At 51.9% G+C, this 14737-nt stretch overlaps 3 protein-coding genes across 3 annotated transcripts; all 3 read left to right on the forward strand.

The window, feature by feature from the left end:
* The first annotated feature begins 381 nt into the window (after positions 1–381).
* Positions 382–1774, forward strand: LOC107280391 (uncharacterized). Its single transcript, XM_015774698.3, has one exon. It carries the CDS (start codon positions 647–649, stop codon positions 1490–1492), a length of 846 nt encoding a protein of 281 aa, XP_015630184.1. The 5' UTR covers positions 382–646; the 3' UTR covers positions 1493–1774.
* Positions 1775–7987: 6213 nt separating this feature from the next.
* LOC136355688 (uncharacterized) lies at positions 7988–8764 on the forward strand. The gene has a single exon (XM_066308513.1). It carries the CDS (start codon positions 7988–7990, stop codon positions 8762–8764), a length of 777 nt encoding a protein of 258 aa, XP_066164610.1.
* Positions 8765–12210: 3446 nt separating this feature from the next.
* Positions 12211–14438, forward strand: LOC4334094 (uncharacterized). The gene is made up of 3 exons (XM_066309112.1): positions 12211–13021; positions 13110–13262; positions 13962–14438. The coding sequence occupies exons 1-3, from the start codon at positions 12245–12247 to the stop codon at positions 14232–14234; spliced, it is 1203 nt and encodes a 400-aa protein (XP_066165209.1). The 5' UTR covers positions 12211–12244; the 3' UTR covers positions 14235–14438.
* The last annotated feature ends 299 nt before the right edge of the window (positions 14439–14737 follow it).

The raw sequence follows: 14737 nt of genomic DNA on the forward strand, positions 1-14737 counted from the left end.
GATCGAAGAAGAAACCCAAGAGGATGTGATGTGCTGACACTTGCAAACAACCTACGGGGTCGCTGATCGGGCCAAGGAGAAAGGGATATGAAACTTTGTGGATTTAAAACTGTGCCGACATGTACTGGTCGGTGTCCAGTGCTGTCATGTGGGGCCGCACCTATGTGCGTCAGCGTCGAGCCCGCGACGTCAGGAGAGCCGCGGCCCGAGCGTCCGCAGCAGACTCAATCAGCGCGCAGGAAGGCAGGGCCGAGGATAGTAGCTAGCCTTGATTTTAGGAGAGTTATTTCCTAGTTTAATTATTTCCAAATTAGTAGTTTCTAAGTTTGTTGGCCGGTGGCCTACTTATCTTGTATTCCGGGTAACAATTGAATTAAGCAAATAATTACCAATCTAATCTCCTCTCTCTCAACTAAGCCTGCGGCACGGGGCAACCTCGCCGGAGAAGACGACGGACCGAGGCTACGAGCTACGTAGCCGAGGGCCGGCTACCCGAGGGCCTGACGCCCTTGACAACCTGGTATCACGTTCCAGACGATCCTCGCCGCGCCGCGCCGTCTCCCCACCACCCGCCACATCCTCGCCACCACCAGCCGCCGCGCCACCATCCTCGGACTCGTCCTCCGGCGCGTCCTGCCCACCCGGCATGGGTGACCCCAATGACCTCAAGACCTCCGTGGAGGCTCTCACCACCGCCATGAAGGAGATGCAGGCCTCGATCGCCGCCAACGCCAAGGCCATTGCCGCCCTCTCCTCCGGCCGCACCTCATCCTCGGGCGCCACGACAGACTCCGGCGAACCCCGCACCGTCCGGCCGCCGCGATTTCAGAAAATGGATTTCCCGCGCTATGATGGGAAGTCCGATCCGCTCACCTTCCTCAATTGGTGTGAGTCGTACTTCCACCAACAACGGATCATGGACGAAGAGAAGGTTTGGATGGCGTCCTACAACCTTGAAGATGGTGCACAGCTATGGTACATGCAAGTCCAGGCGGATGAGGGTAAACCGTCGTGGCGTCGCTTCCGGGAACTCCTCGTCCTACGGTACGGGCCGCCACTCCGTTCGGCTCCCCTCTTCGAGTTAGCCGACTGCCGCCGCACTACCACCGTGGAGGACTACCAGGACCACTTCCAAGCGCTCCTGCCCCGCGCCGGCCGCCTGACGAAGGCACAACGGGTTCAGCTCTTCACCGGCGGTCTGCTTCCTCCGCTCAGTCTCAAGGTCCAGATGCAGAATCCGCAGTCCCTCGTCACCGCCATGAGTTTGGCTCGGCAGTTCGAGCTGATGGAGCAGTGCACTGCCACCCTGGCCAAAGCCCCTGGCCACGGGATACTGCCGACGCTGGGTCCGCGCCAGGCCCCGCCCCAGCCGCCGGCGCCTAGGGCCGCATCGCCCCCTGTCCTCATCGACGGTCGCCCGGTGAAGCGGCTCTCTCAGGCGGAGCAGGACGAGCGTCGCCGCCTCGGGCTATGCTTTAACTGTTGGAATTAATGAATGGACCTTAGCCCACTCGAAGATTAATTCTTTGGAAAATCACAAAAGCCCACCTCATGGGATGGCATGCATGTGGAGTTTAGTACCACCTTGCTTATTCTAGGAGAGGAGGACCTCCTTAAAAGGGAGGATGCCCTCCTAGCCACTTGAAGCATGTGTGGTGGAGAGAAGAGGGGAAACGCGCGCTCGCTCGCCTGGCCTGGCCTGGCAGGGCAGGCGGCGCGCGTGCACGAAGTACGCGTCGAATGGTCCGAAAAATTGGCTCCTCACCCTTGCGCAGATGCAGCCTCCTTTTGCAGTTTTGTTTTGCTGCAAATTCGGATTCGTTTTGTTTTGGAAACGTTCCGAAAAATCCGGTGCGTGCAAACGGCGTGGAGTCCGGATAAGTTACGCGCGACTTATCCGGTTCGGTTACACGCAGCAGAGATCGTGCGGGCGCCCTGATCAAGCGACCCTTCTCTATATAAACCGACCCGCCGTCTTCACGCAATATATGCGAAAATCAATCTAGGGTTTGCCTCCTACTCTGTACTGCGCCGTCGCTCGTAGACTACTCCATCCCGCTCGCCGGCGTGCACCAGCGATCAGGAGAGCAGGTCTCCGGAACCTCTGCCTTTGACGTCCTGCACCGGGAGAAGGCGGCAATAAGGTTTTTGGGAAGCGCTTCGCGCGACTGCTCCCTGTTCGTTCGCGACGGCTCGCCTTCCTCTTCGCTCGCGTGTTTCGTGCCTTCGTAGACACCTGCGAAAAGTTTCGACCAAACAGCCGGTCTTTTCGTCACCTCGGTACGTGTTCAATATGTTGCGCATATTTGATCTGTTCATGTTATTCTGCGTAGTTTACATGTGTAGATCTAATGAGGCGTTCATGCTAGTTTTCATCTGTAATGTCATGATTTATTTATGGAATAAATTTAATCATTATATGCCCATAATCTCAACAATCCAAAAACCTTATTATAGGCACTGTGATTTTACTATGGCTGGTTTTGCTGATGCACTGAGGCCGGATAAATTCACCGGTGTGCATTTTAAGAGATGGCAGATCAGGGTCACTCTGTGGCTGACAGCTATGAAATGCTTCTGGGTGAGTACTGGCAAACCTGAAGGAATTCTTACTGCTGAACAGCAGAAGCAATTCGAGGAAGCCACTACTCTCTTTGTGGGATGCATTCTTAGCGTTCTTGGCGATCGTCTGGTCGAGGTGTATATGCATATGACCGACGCTAAGGAGTTGTGGGATGCACTGAATACTAAATTCGGTGCTACTGATGCTAGCAATGATCTGTATATCATGGAGCAGTTTCATGACTACAAAATGGCTGACAACCGTTCTGTAGTCGAACAGGCTCAAGAGATACAAACCATGGCTAAGGAACTCGAACTCCTTAAGTGTGTCTTACCCGACAAATTTGTGGCCGGGTGCATTATTGCAAAACTACCTCCATCTTGGAGGAGTTTCGGTACTGCACTCAAACACAAGAGACAGGAATACTCCGTTGAGGGGTTGATTGCGTCTCTTGATGTTGAGGAGAAAGCTCGGGAAAAAGATGCCGCGTCTAAGGGCGATGGTGGGCAGTCCAGTGCCAATGTTGTGCACAAGGCCCAGAACAAGAGCAAGGGGAAATACAAAGCTCAGCAGACCACCAACTTCAAGAAGCAGAAGAAGAACAACAACAATCCTAATCAGGATGAGAGGACTTGCTTTGTGTGTGGCCAAGTTGGTCATCTGGCTAGGAAGTGTCCACAACGCAAGGGGATGAAGGCACCTGCAGGGCAGACTTCTAAGTCTGCTAATGTGACCATTGGCAACACTGGAGATGGAAGCGGGTATGGTAATTTACCTACTGTTTTTTCAGTTAATCAATCTACTAATTGGTGGGTTGATACTGGGGCCAATGTACATGTTTGTGCTGACATCTCATTGTTTTCTTCTTATCAGGTCGCACGGGGTTCCACCGTCCTAATGGGGAATGGGTCACATGCTTCTGTTCATGGTGTTGGCACGGTAGATCTGAAGTTTACTTCGGGAAAGATCGTGCAGCTGAAGAACGTGCAGCATGTCCCTTCTATCGACAGGAATCTTGTTAGTGGCTCCCGTCTGACTAGAGACGGATTTAAGTTGGTTTTTGAGTCTAATAAAGTAGTCGTGTCTAAACATGGATATTTTATTGGTAAAGGTTATGAGTGCGGAGGCCTGTTCCGCTTTTCCCTTTCTGATTTCTGCAATAAGTCTGTGAACCATATTTGTGGCAGTGTGGATGATGAGGCTAATGTTTGGCATTCACGTTTATGTCATATTAATTTTGGCTTGATGTCTCGGCTTTCCAGCATGTGTTTAATTCCTAAGTTTTCCATTGTCAAAGGTTCTAAGTGCCATAGTTGTGTGCAATCGAAGCAACCTCGCAAGCCTCACAAGGCTGCCGAGGAGAGAAACTTGGCACCACTAGAACTCCTACATTCAGATCTTTGTGAAATGAATGGGGTGTTGACGAAGGGTGGAAAACGATATTTCATGACATTGATTGATGATGCTACTAGATTTTGCTATGTGTACTTGTTGAAAACGAAAGACGAGGCTCTAGACTATTTTAAAATTTATAAGGCAGAAGTTGAAAATCAACTTGACAGAAAGATAAAAAGGCTTAGGTCTGATCGTGGTGGAGAGTTTTTCTCGAACGAGTTTGACTTATTCTGTGAGGAACATGGCATCATACATGAGAGGACACCTCCCTATTCTCCCGAGTCTAATGGGATTGCTGAAAGGAAGAACCGCACACTGACTGACTTGGTGAATGCCATGTTGGACACCGCGGGACTGCCTAAGGCATGGTGGGGGGAGGCATTGTTGACCTCAAATCATGTGTTAAACAGAGTTCCTAACAGAAATAAGGACAAAACACCATATGAGATATGGATTGGTAGAAAACCATCACTTTCTTATTTGCGCACATGGGGGTGCTTGGCGAAAGTCAATGTACCAATAACGAAGAAGCGCAAACTTGGACCTAAGACTGTGGACTGTGTTTTTCTGGGATATGCTCATCATAGCATTGCCTATAGATTTTTAATAGTTAAATCCGAGGTACCGGACATGCATGTTGGTACAATTATGGAGTCTCGTGATGCTACCTTCTTTGAGAGCTTTTTCCCAATGAAGGATACACATAATGGTTCGAACCAACCCTCTGAAATAATTCCCAGTTCAATCACACCACCAGAACAAACTGAACATACACATGAACTTGTCTCTGAGGAGGATGTCAGTGAAGCTCCTCGAAGGAGTAAGAGACAAAGGACGGCTAAGTCTTTTGGTGATGATTTCACTGTGTACCTCGTGGATGACACTCCTAAGTCAATTTCAGAAGCATATGCATCTCCTGATGCAGACTACTGGAAGGAGGCTGTCCATAGTGAAATGGATTCCATTATCGCTAACGGGACTTGGGAGGTGACAGAGCGACCCTATGGGTGTAAACCTGTGGGGTGCAAGTGGGTGTTCAAGAAGAAGCTTAGGCCTGACGGTACTATTGAAAAGTACAAGGCTCGGCTTGTTGCTAAGGGCTATACTCAGAAAGAAGGCGAAGATTTCTTTGACACTTACTCACCTGTTGCTAGATTGACCACAATTCGTGTGCTACTTTCCCTAGCAGCCTCACATGGTCTTCTCGTTCATCAAATGGACGTTAAGACAGCTTTTCTTAATGGAGAGCTGGATGAGGAGATCTATATGGATCAACCTGATGGGTTTGTAGTTGAAGGTCAAGAAGGCAAAGTGTGCAAATTGTTGAAGTCTTTGTATGGTCTGAAACAAGCTCCTAAGCAATGGCATGAGAAATTTGACAAAACATTGACATCTGCAAGCTTTGCAGTCAATGAGGCAGATAAATGTGTGTACTATCGCCATGGTGGGGGTGAGGGAGTTATTTTGTGCTTGTATGTTGACGACATACTGATATTTGGGACAAACCTTGAGGTGATAAATGAGGTTAAATCATTCTTGTCTCAAAATTTTGATATGAAAGATTTGGGAGTAGCTGATGTTATCTTAAACATTAAGCTAATTAGAGGTGAGAATGGGATTACTCTCTTGCAGTCCCATTATGTGGAGAAGATCTTGAATCGCTTTGGCTATATTGATAGTAAGCCTTCTCCAACACCTTATGATCCTAGCTTGTTGCTTCGCAAGAACAAGAGAATTGCTAGGAATCAACTGGAATACTCCCAAATCATTGGCTCGTTGATGTACCTGGCTAGTGCAACTAGGCCTGATATCTCCTTTGCTGTGAGCAAGTTGAGCCGATTTACTTCTAATCCGGGAGATGATCACTGGCGTGCGCTTGAGCGAGTAATGCGCTATCTGAAAGGTACTGTGGAATTGTGGCTTCACTATACTGGGTATCCTGCGGTACTGGAGGGTTATAGTGATTCTAACTGGATCTCTGATGTGGATGAGATCAAAGCCACTAGTGGATATGTTTTCACACTGGGTGGTGGTGCTGTTTCATGGAGGTCTTGCAAACAGACAATTTTGACGAGGTCAACCATGGAAGCAGAGCTAACGGCACTGGATACTGCTACTGTTGAGGCAGAATGGCTGCGTGATCTATTAATGGATCTGCCTGTTGTTGAAAAACCGGTGCCGGCTATCCTTATGAACTGTGACAATCAAACGGTAATTGTCAAAGTGAATAGTTCTAAGGATAATATGAAATCGTCTAGACATGTGAAAAGACGATTGAAGTCTGTCAGGAAATTAAGAAACTCCGGAGTTATAACGTTGGATTACATCCAAACAGCGAGAAACCTGGCAGATCCCTTCACGAAGGGACTATCACGAAATGTGATAGACAATGCATCGAAGGAGATGGGTTTGAGACCCATGTGAGTTATACTATGGTGGTAACCCAGTCTATGTGATCGGAGATCCCGTGAATTAGATCCTGGGAAGAACAAACCATTAATAAACTAGAGGAGAGTACCAATATATATACCCTATCCAAGTGAAGATGCATATACTCTCGTGAGCTGCAAGGCAGGTTGGCTATGCCTTAATGAGTTCTGTTGGCTTTAATTAGCAAAGATGTTGTCCTGCAGAGCATTCTTGAAGGAACTCACCTTTGTGAGCTTGACTGTTGGTCGCAGTCTATGAAGATTTTGGGTGAATCTTCTAGGAAGCTTACTAAAGACCTAGGAGTATGACTTATACGCTCCACCCGAGGGGTAGTCTACAGACGGTCTAGTACCAGATAAGACTTTGAGTGAAACTTGCTTGCACAAGACTTGCAATTCAAGGCGTAGTCCATTGTTCAAGTTGTGAGTAAGTGTAGCTTGGAGTTCTAGGTGGATGTTCAACCTTAATTGGTCTCCATCGAACCGCTGGTATATAAACAGTACATTGGAAAAGGCAAATCTCAGTGGGATTTTGAGATTTGGTGGGGGATTGTTGGAATTAATGAATGGGCCTTAGCCCACTCGAAGATTAATTCTTTGGAAAATCACAAAAGCCCACCTCATGGGATGGCATGCATGTGGAGTTTAGTACCACCTTGCTTATTCTAGGAGAGGGGGACCTCCTTAAAAGGGAGGATGCCCTCCTAGCCACTTGAAGCATGTGTGGTGGAGAGAAGAGGGGAAACACACGCGCGCGCTCGCTCGCCTCGCCTGGCATGGCATGGCATGGCATGGCATGGCAGGCGGCGTGCGTGCACGACGTACGCGTCGAATGGTCCGAAAAATTGGCTCCTCACCCTTGCGCAGATGCAGCCTCCTTTTGCAGTTTTGTTTTGCTGCAAATTCGGATTCGTTTTGTTTTGGAAACGTTCCGAAAAATCCGGTGCGTGCAAACGGCGTGGAGTCCGGATAAGTTACGCGCGACTTATCCGGTTCGGTTACGCGCAGTAGAGATCGTGCGGGCGCCCTGATCAAGCGACCCTTCTCTATATAAACCGACCCGCCGTCTTCACGCAATATATGCGAAAATCAATCTAGGGTTTGCCTCCTACTCTGTACTGCGCCGTCGCTCGTAGACTACTCCATCCCGCTCGCCGGCGTGCACCAGCGATCGGGAGAGCAGGTCTCCGGAACCTCTGCCTTTGACGTCCTGCACCGGGAGAAGGCGGCAATAAGGTTTTTGGGAAGCGCTTCACGCGACTGCTCCCTGTTCGTTCGCGACGGCTCGCCTTCCTCTTCGCTCGCGTGTTTCGTGCCTTCGTAGACACCTGCGAAATGTTTCGACCAAGCAGCCGGTCTTTTCGTCACCTCGGTACGTGTTCAATATGTTGCGCATATTTGATCTGTTCATGTTATTCTGCGTAGTTTACATGTGTAGATCTAATGAGGCGTTCATGCTAGTTTTCATCTGTAATGTCATGATTTATTTATGGAATAAATTAAATCATTATATACCCATAATCTCAACATTAACTGTGACGAGAAGTACAGCCGTGGCCATAACAAAATCTGCAAGCACTTGTTCCTCTTGGACTGCGCTATGGATGACGACGACGACACCGACGCGGCTGAGGAACCGCAGGACTTGGAGTCCCCGGTGTTCTCCCTCCACGCGATCGCCGGCGTACCGGTCGCCGACACCATGCAGGTACAGGTGACCGTCGGCGCCACCACCCTCACCGCTCTCCTCGACAGCGGCTCCACCCACAGCTTCATTGCCGAGGAGGCAGCGTGCCGCACGGGTCTGCCGGTCCAGCCACGCCCACGCATGACGGCGACTGTGGCCAATGGCGAGAAGGTCGCATGTCCTGGCGTCATCCGACAGGCCGTGCTCTCCATCGACGGCTCGCTCTTCACCGTCGATCTCTTTGTCATTCCACTTGCAGGTTACGACATGGTGCTCGGCACCCAGTGGATGGCGTCTCTGGGGCCGATTGTTTGGGACTTCACGGAGCGGACGATGTCCTTCCAGTACCACGGCCGCACCATCTGCTGGGCAGGCGTGCCGTCGTCTCCTGCACCACGCATCCGAGTCACAACAGCGGCCAGCGAGTCGCTACTCGATGAGCTCCTAGCCGACTTCGGCGACGTCTTCGCCGAGCCCAAGGGGCTGCCCCTGCAGCATGCTCGAGATCACACCATCGTCCTCAAGCCGGACGCGCCCCCTGTCGCTGTTCGTCCGTACCGGTACCCGGCGGCCCATAAGGATGAACTGGAACGGCAGTGCGCCGCTATGATCGAGCAGGGCATCGTCCGCCGTAGCGACTCGGCGTTCTCTTCACCAGTCCTTCTCATTAAGAAGGCTGACGGGTCGTGACGTTTCTGCATCGACTTTCCGCTCCAACGCCGCTCCCCGACATCCACCATGGTGCTGTTGTCCCTGAGCCGATTCGGGTGGAGAGCGCTCGCTTGGCGCGCGGTGTCCGCCAGCTTCTTGTGCACTGGCGTGGTGAGCCGGCCTCTTCTGCTACATGGGAAGACTTGGAGGAGTTCCGTGCCGTGTACCTGGATTTTCAGCTCGAGGACGAGCTGGATCTTGAGGGGGGGGAGAGATGTCATGTGGGGCCGCACCTATGTGCGTCAGCGTCGAGCCCACGACGTCAGGAGAGCCGCGGCCCGAGCGTCCGTAGCAGACTCAATCAGCGCGCAGGAAGGCAGGGCCGAGGATAGTAGCTAGCCTTGATTTTAGGAGAGTTATTTCCTAGTTTAATTATTTCCAAATTAGTAGTTTCTAAGTTTGTTGGCCGGTGGCCTACTTATCTTGTATTCCGGGTAAAAATTGAATTAAGCAAATAATTACCAATCTAATCTCCTCTCTCTCAACTAAGCCTGCGGCAGGGGGCAACCTCGCCGGAGAAGACGACAGACCGAGGCTACGTGCTACGTAGCCGAGGGCCGGCTACCCGAGGGCCTGACGCCCTTGACAAGTGCTCCCAGAAGAAACCAACAGAGGATACGAAATAAAGAAACTCATACAGGCGATATGCAGCGATGATCAGTGACCGTTCCATGTAAATTGTGTACAATAGGTAGCTAATTCCGTCCTAAAGCACTTCTGAAATTTTTCACGGGAACTAAAAATTAATGTGAAACTAAATGATGATTGTGATCAATTAGGATGAGGAAATAAATGAAGAAGCTAAAATAAAAAAAATGGCATGATAGTTTAGATGAAGATGATGAAATAGGTGAAAAAAATGCTAAATCTAGGAACAAATTTGAAATGCTAGAAGTTGTTATATTTTTTAACTGATGGGGTGTGAATTAGTTCAGTTTTTACGAAATTTCATTCAAGAGATTGTTGTTCACCAAGCAATGAAGGGATTAGTTGTAAAGCCCTGTTCTTTTAGCTGATTAGCTTAGCTATTTCCTTTTTCTACGTTTTCTAAGTTGCTAAATGGGATATTTTATTAGAAACTTTCTTTCAAAAATCAAACAAATATTTTCTAAAAATTTATAATAGTTATTAATCATGTGGTAATGTTTCAACTCTTTCTTCTGTTCTATTTAGGGGAGCTTAAAATTCTAAAATTCTGCTGGTTGATAGTCAGTTTATGAGAATCGGGAGAAACTCAGTTTTTGAACTTATGGTTTATAATTCATTTTCTGAATTTTACCATATATTCTCATAATTTAGGTGATAATTTGAACCGTTTAAGGAAACTGAAAATTATATGGAAAACTGCCGCAGCTAGAAAATCCTTCAAACATGCCCTTCGTGACACATTCAGCTCAGGCACATGTGTAGAAAGGAATAAGTTCATCTGAGGTCCCTTAACTTGTCAACGAATCCGATTTTCGTCCTTCAACCAGAAAACCAGATACAACGGGTTCCTCAACTATCAAAACCAGTGCAGATGAGGTCCCTCGACGGTTTTGAGGGTGGTTTTGGCTGACGTGGCGCCTACGTGGCAAATTTGACTTGGTCTTCATCTGATGTGGCATTGATGTGGCGCATACGTGGCAATTTGATCCGAAAAAATAATAAACTTCGTGGGACCCACATGTCAGTCTCACACATAAATTAATAAAAAAATGGTGGGGCCCACGTGGGCCCCACATGTCATTCTCAGCATCTCCCTCTTTTCAACTAGAGCCCCTCTTCTTCCTCCTCTCTCTCCCTTCTCCCATCCCCGAGGCGGCGGGCAGTGTCCGGGTGAGGGATGGCAGCTCGCGGCGGCCAGGAGAGGAGGGAGGCGGCGCGCGGCGGCCGGGAGAGGAGAGAGGCGGCGCGTGGCGGCCGGGCGAGGAGAGGCGACGCGCGGCGGCCCGGCGAGGAGGGAGGCGGCGCTCGGCGGCCCGGCGAGGAGAGGCGGCGCGCGGCGGCCGGGCGAGAAGGAAGGCGGTGCTCGGTGGCCCGGCGAGGAGGGAGGCGGCGCGCGGCGGCCGGGCGAGGACAAAGGCGGCGCTCGGCGGCCCGGCTAGAAGGGAGGCGGCGCTCGGCGGCCCGGCGAGGAGAGGTGGCGCGCGGCGGCCGGGCGAGAGAGGCGACGCACGGCGGCCTGGCGAGGAGCTCGGCGGTGCTCGGTGGCCCATCGAGGAGGGAGGCGGCGCGCGGCGGCCCAGCGAGGAGAGGCGGCGCGCGGCGGCCCGGCGAGGAGAGGCGGCGCGCGGCGGCTGGGCGAGGAGAGGCGACGCGCGGCGGCCGGGCGAGGAGGGAGACGGCGCTCGGCTGCCCGGCTAGGAGGGAGGCGGCGCTCGGCGGCCCAGCGAGGAGAGGCGGCGCGCAGCGGCCGGGCGAGGAGAGGCGACGCGCGGCAGCCAGGCGAGGAGGGAGGCGGCGCTCGGCAGCCGGGCAACGAAGGGCAGCTTCGACCCGGATGTGACCATCGAGGACGTCGGCGGAGGCGGCCGGGCGAGGAGGGAGGCGGCGCGTGCGGCTACCGAGTGAGGAGGGGCGCCGTCGTCCGGCTAGGCATCGCGGACGGAGCGGCCGACGGAGTGTAGCTGTCGCGCTCGCCGGCGACCTCCTCCTCTGCCTCTTCCTCCTCCGGCAACCTCCGCCGCCGCGGCCTACTGCCGCTCCGCCCGCCCCTTCGCCCCGCCGCCGTTCCGTCCGCCGGCATGCTCCTGCCGCCGCTCCCTGCGAGGACGACTGGATGAGGGAGAGCGAAGAGGAAGAGAAAAAAGAGCCGGGAGGGACTTGTGGGGCCCACGTGGGCCCCACCATCTTTATTTTTTAGCTGACATGTGGGCCCACGTGGGCCCCACCATTCTTCATTTATGTGTGAGACTGACATGTGGGTCCCACAAAGTTTATTATTTTTCGGGATCAAATTGCCACGTATGCGCCACGTCAATGCCACATCAGATGAAGACCAAGTCAAATTTGCTACGTAGCGCCACGTCAGCCAAAACTACCCTCAAAACCACCGAGGGAGCTCATCTGCACTGGTTTTGATAGTTGAGGGACCCGTTGTATCTGGTTTTCCGGTTGAATGACGAAAATCGGATTCGTTGATAAATTAAGAGATCTTAGATGAACTTATTCCGTGTAGAAACGAACGGGGGCCTAAACTGGTGTCTGGTGTGGCCCATTAACACTTCAGTACTGTAGGTTCATTTACCGGAAAGCCGAACTCCAAAGTCAGAAAGCCCCCACGGATCATCCGTGGGCCCCACACGTCAGCCACACTGCAATCACCAGATCTCCCACCCCACGACCAGGAGTCGACCGTTGCTCGCCGTTGTGCCACCACGCGATTTCAAAATTTTTCAACTCGTCTCTTCTTCTTCTTCTTCTCCAAGCCGCCGCCTCGCATTAACTCACAGCTCCGAGAAACCATCCAGCCAAGCCATGGACGAGAGGGAGATGGCGGCGAGGAGAGCGCCGAGCGCCGCCACCACGCCACCGACCACCGCCACGCGCTGCTCCACCACCGCGTCCTCCTGCTCCTCGAACTCCAACCCCAGCGTGTCGGCGGCGGCGGCGCGGACGCCGCCGCCCACCATAGTCGTGCCGTGGGATGGGGTTGCGGGAGGAGGAGGGTGCTACTACCCGGGATGCCGCAAGGACGCCAACTGCGCGTGCGAGATGTGCCTCGCCAGCATCAACGCCACCAGGGACCTCCTCCCGCCGGAGGCCGCCTCCGCGCGGAGGTGGTTCGCCGCGGCGGCCAGGGACAGGAAGCCCGCTCCGCGCCCGCTCTTCGGCGGCGCCGACACGACGCCGCACGGCTCCTCCGTCACGGAGCCGTGGACGCCGCCGATGCGGTCCACCGCGAAGTCGAGGAGGCCCCGGCAGCAGCAGGAGGCGGCCGGCGGCGGCGGTGGCGGCGCCGGGAGGAAGACCCCCGGGGGATCGCATGACTGGGCCCTCTACACGGCCACGGTTCTTGGGTTCCTCCTCCTCCTCTGGGTGGACTCCGGCCTCGTCCCGGAGATCGCGGCGAGGGGCTTCGGCCCCAAGCTCTCGCCGGAGGCCGTGGCACGGCTGGCCACGGAGGCGCGCCTCGCGCCGGGCGGCCTGAGCCACAAGCTCCGCGCCCTGGAGCGGATGCTCGGGCAGCTCGTCGGCGGCGAGAAGGGGATCTCCAACTGCAGCTCGCACGATTCCGTCTGGCAATTCGAGCAGGTATTAACATTTTTTCCCTTTTTGGTTCCTGCGAGAATGTTGAATTCTTGATTTGGGTTAAAGAGATTTCCATCTCGATCTCGCGCAGAATGATCAGCGCGTGTTCTACTGGCGCTGCGCCGTGTACAAGTCGGCGGCGGAGGAGGTGACCGTGTGGGGGAGCCCACTCCGCACCTCCGGCCTCCTCCCCCGCGCGCTCCCGGCACGGCACCTCACCATCCTCTCCGGCAAGATCACCGAGGTAAACTAAGGGGGTGTTACTAGGATCTAAAGTTTTAGCGTGTCATATCAGATATTATATAGGATACTGCATGAGGTGTTCGGTACTAATAAAAATACTAATTACAGAATCCATAAGTAATTACGAAAAACTAATTAAAAAAACTAATTACGAAATGACATGTAATATAGTGGTTACAGTGACCTGAGTAGTACCCAAAAGTCCTGAGTTTAAATCTTCTATGGAGTGAATTTCAGATTGGATTGTTTGCGGGGCTAACTTCCCTATCTCAATGGCCGTATATATCCGGTTAGATATGGAGGCCGGGTAGAAAATACCCTTCTCTAAAAAAAAATCCATCAGTAAACCACGAGACGAATTTATTAAGCCTAACTAATTCGTTATTAGCAAATGTTTACTGTAGCACCACATTATCAATCATGGAGCAATTAGGCTTAAAAGATTCGTCTCGCAAAATAGTCACAATCTGTGCTATTAGTTTTTTTTAGCATATATTTAATACTTAATACATATATTCAAACATTCGATATGAATTGATATGAATTGTGATATGGTGAAAAATTCGATGTGAATTGTGATATGGTGAAAAATTTTAGGACGAGATGTAAACAGGGCATAACCGATACAAACTCCCAGAAAACCAATCTTGCATTTGCAGCTAGCTAGCTGAGCCCCGCGTCGTTGTTGCCATTTTTGCAGTGGTCCGACGGGAGGGTGTGGCCGACGGTGAGGGCGAGCAACGGCAGCTCGTGGAGCTACGGTGGGCGGAGCTCGCCGGCGGTGAGGCTGGAGGCCGAGACGTGGGTGGTGGAGTACCAGAGGAGCGTGGTGTTCGAGGGGACGCGGCTGATCCCCGCCGCGGCGGAGCTGGTGGCGTCCAGGTGCTCGGCGGTGGCGAGGCGGGCTCGCCAGAGGCTGGCCAGGCGACGGTTCCACGGCGGCGCCGGCGGGATTCAGGCGAACCCGACCTGACTTCAAAGACTCTGGCTTGAAGAAGGGTGGTGTTTAGGATGGTTTTTATTAGCTTTTGCTTTGTTCGTCTCATCTCCTGTGAGATTGATGGTGGAACACACTGTGTATCCGTTCTTTTGGTTGTATTGATGTGATGTTTAGTCAGATGAACGGGGTAAGAACTGCCGAATTATTCTGATTATCAAGATCATATCTTGATTATTACTCCCTCCATTCCAAAATAAACGCAGAGATGAGTTTCTGTGTCCAACTTTGATTTTCCGTCTTATTAAAAAAAATTATAATTAATATTTTATTGTTATTATATTATCAAACATGAATAATATTTTATATGTGACTTATTTTTTTTTAAAAAATAGACGAATGATTAAAGTTGAACACGAAAACTCATGGTTATGTTTATTTTGGGACGGAGGGAGTTGATCGATGGTACATACGTACAGTAGTGTTATCAAACTCGATTGGTAGTGTATTCTGAGAAAATACGTACGGTTCAAACTCGA

This window comes from Oryza sativa, chromosome 3, assembly GCF_034140825.1.
Source record: "Oryza sativa Japonica Group chromosome 3, ASM3414082v1".
In the NCBI taxonomy this organism is placed as follows: domain Eukaryota; kingdom Viridiplantae; phylum Streptophyta; class Magnoliopsida; order Poales; family Poaceae; genus Oryza; species Oryza sativa.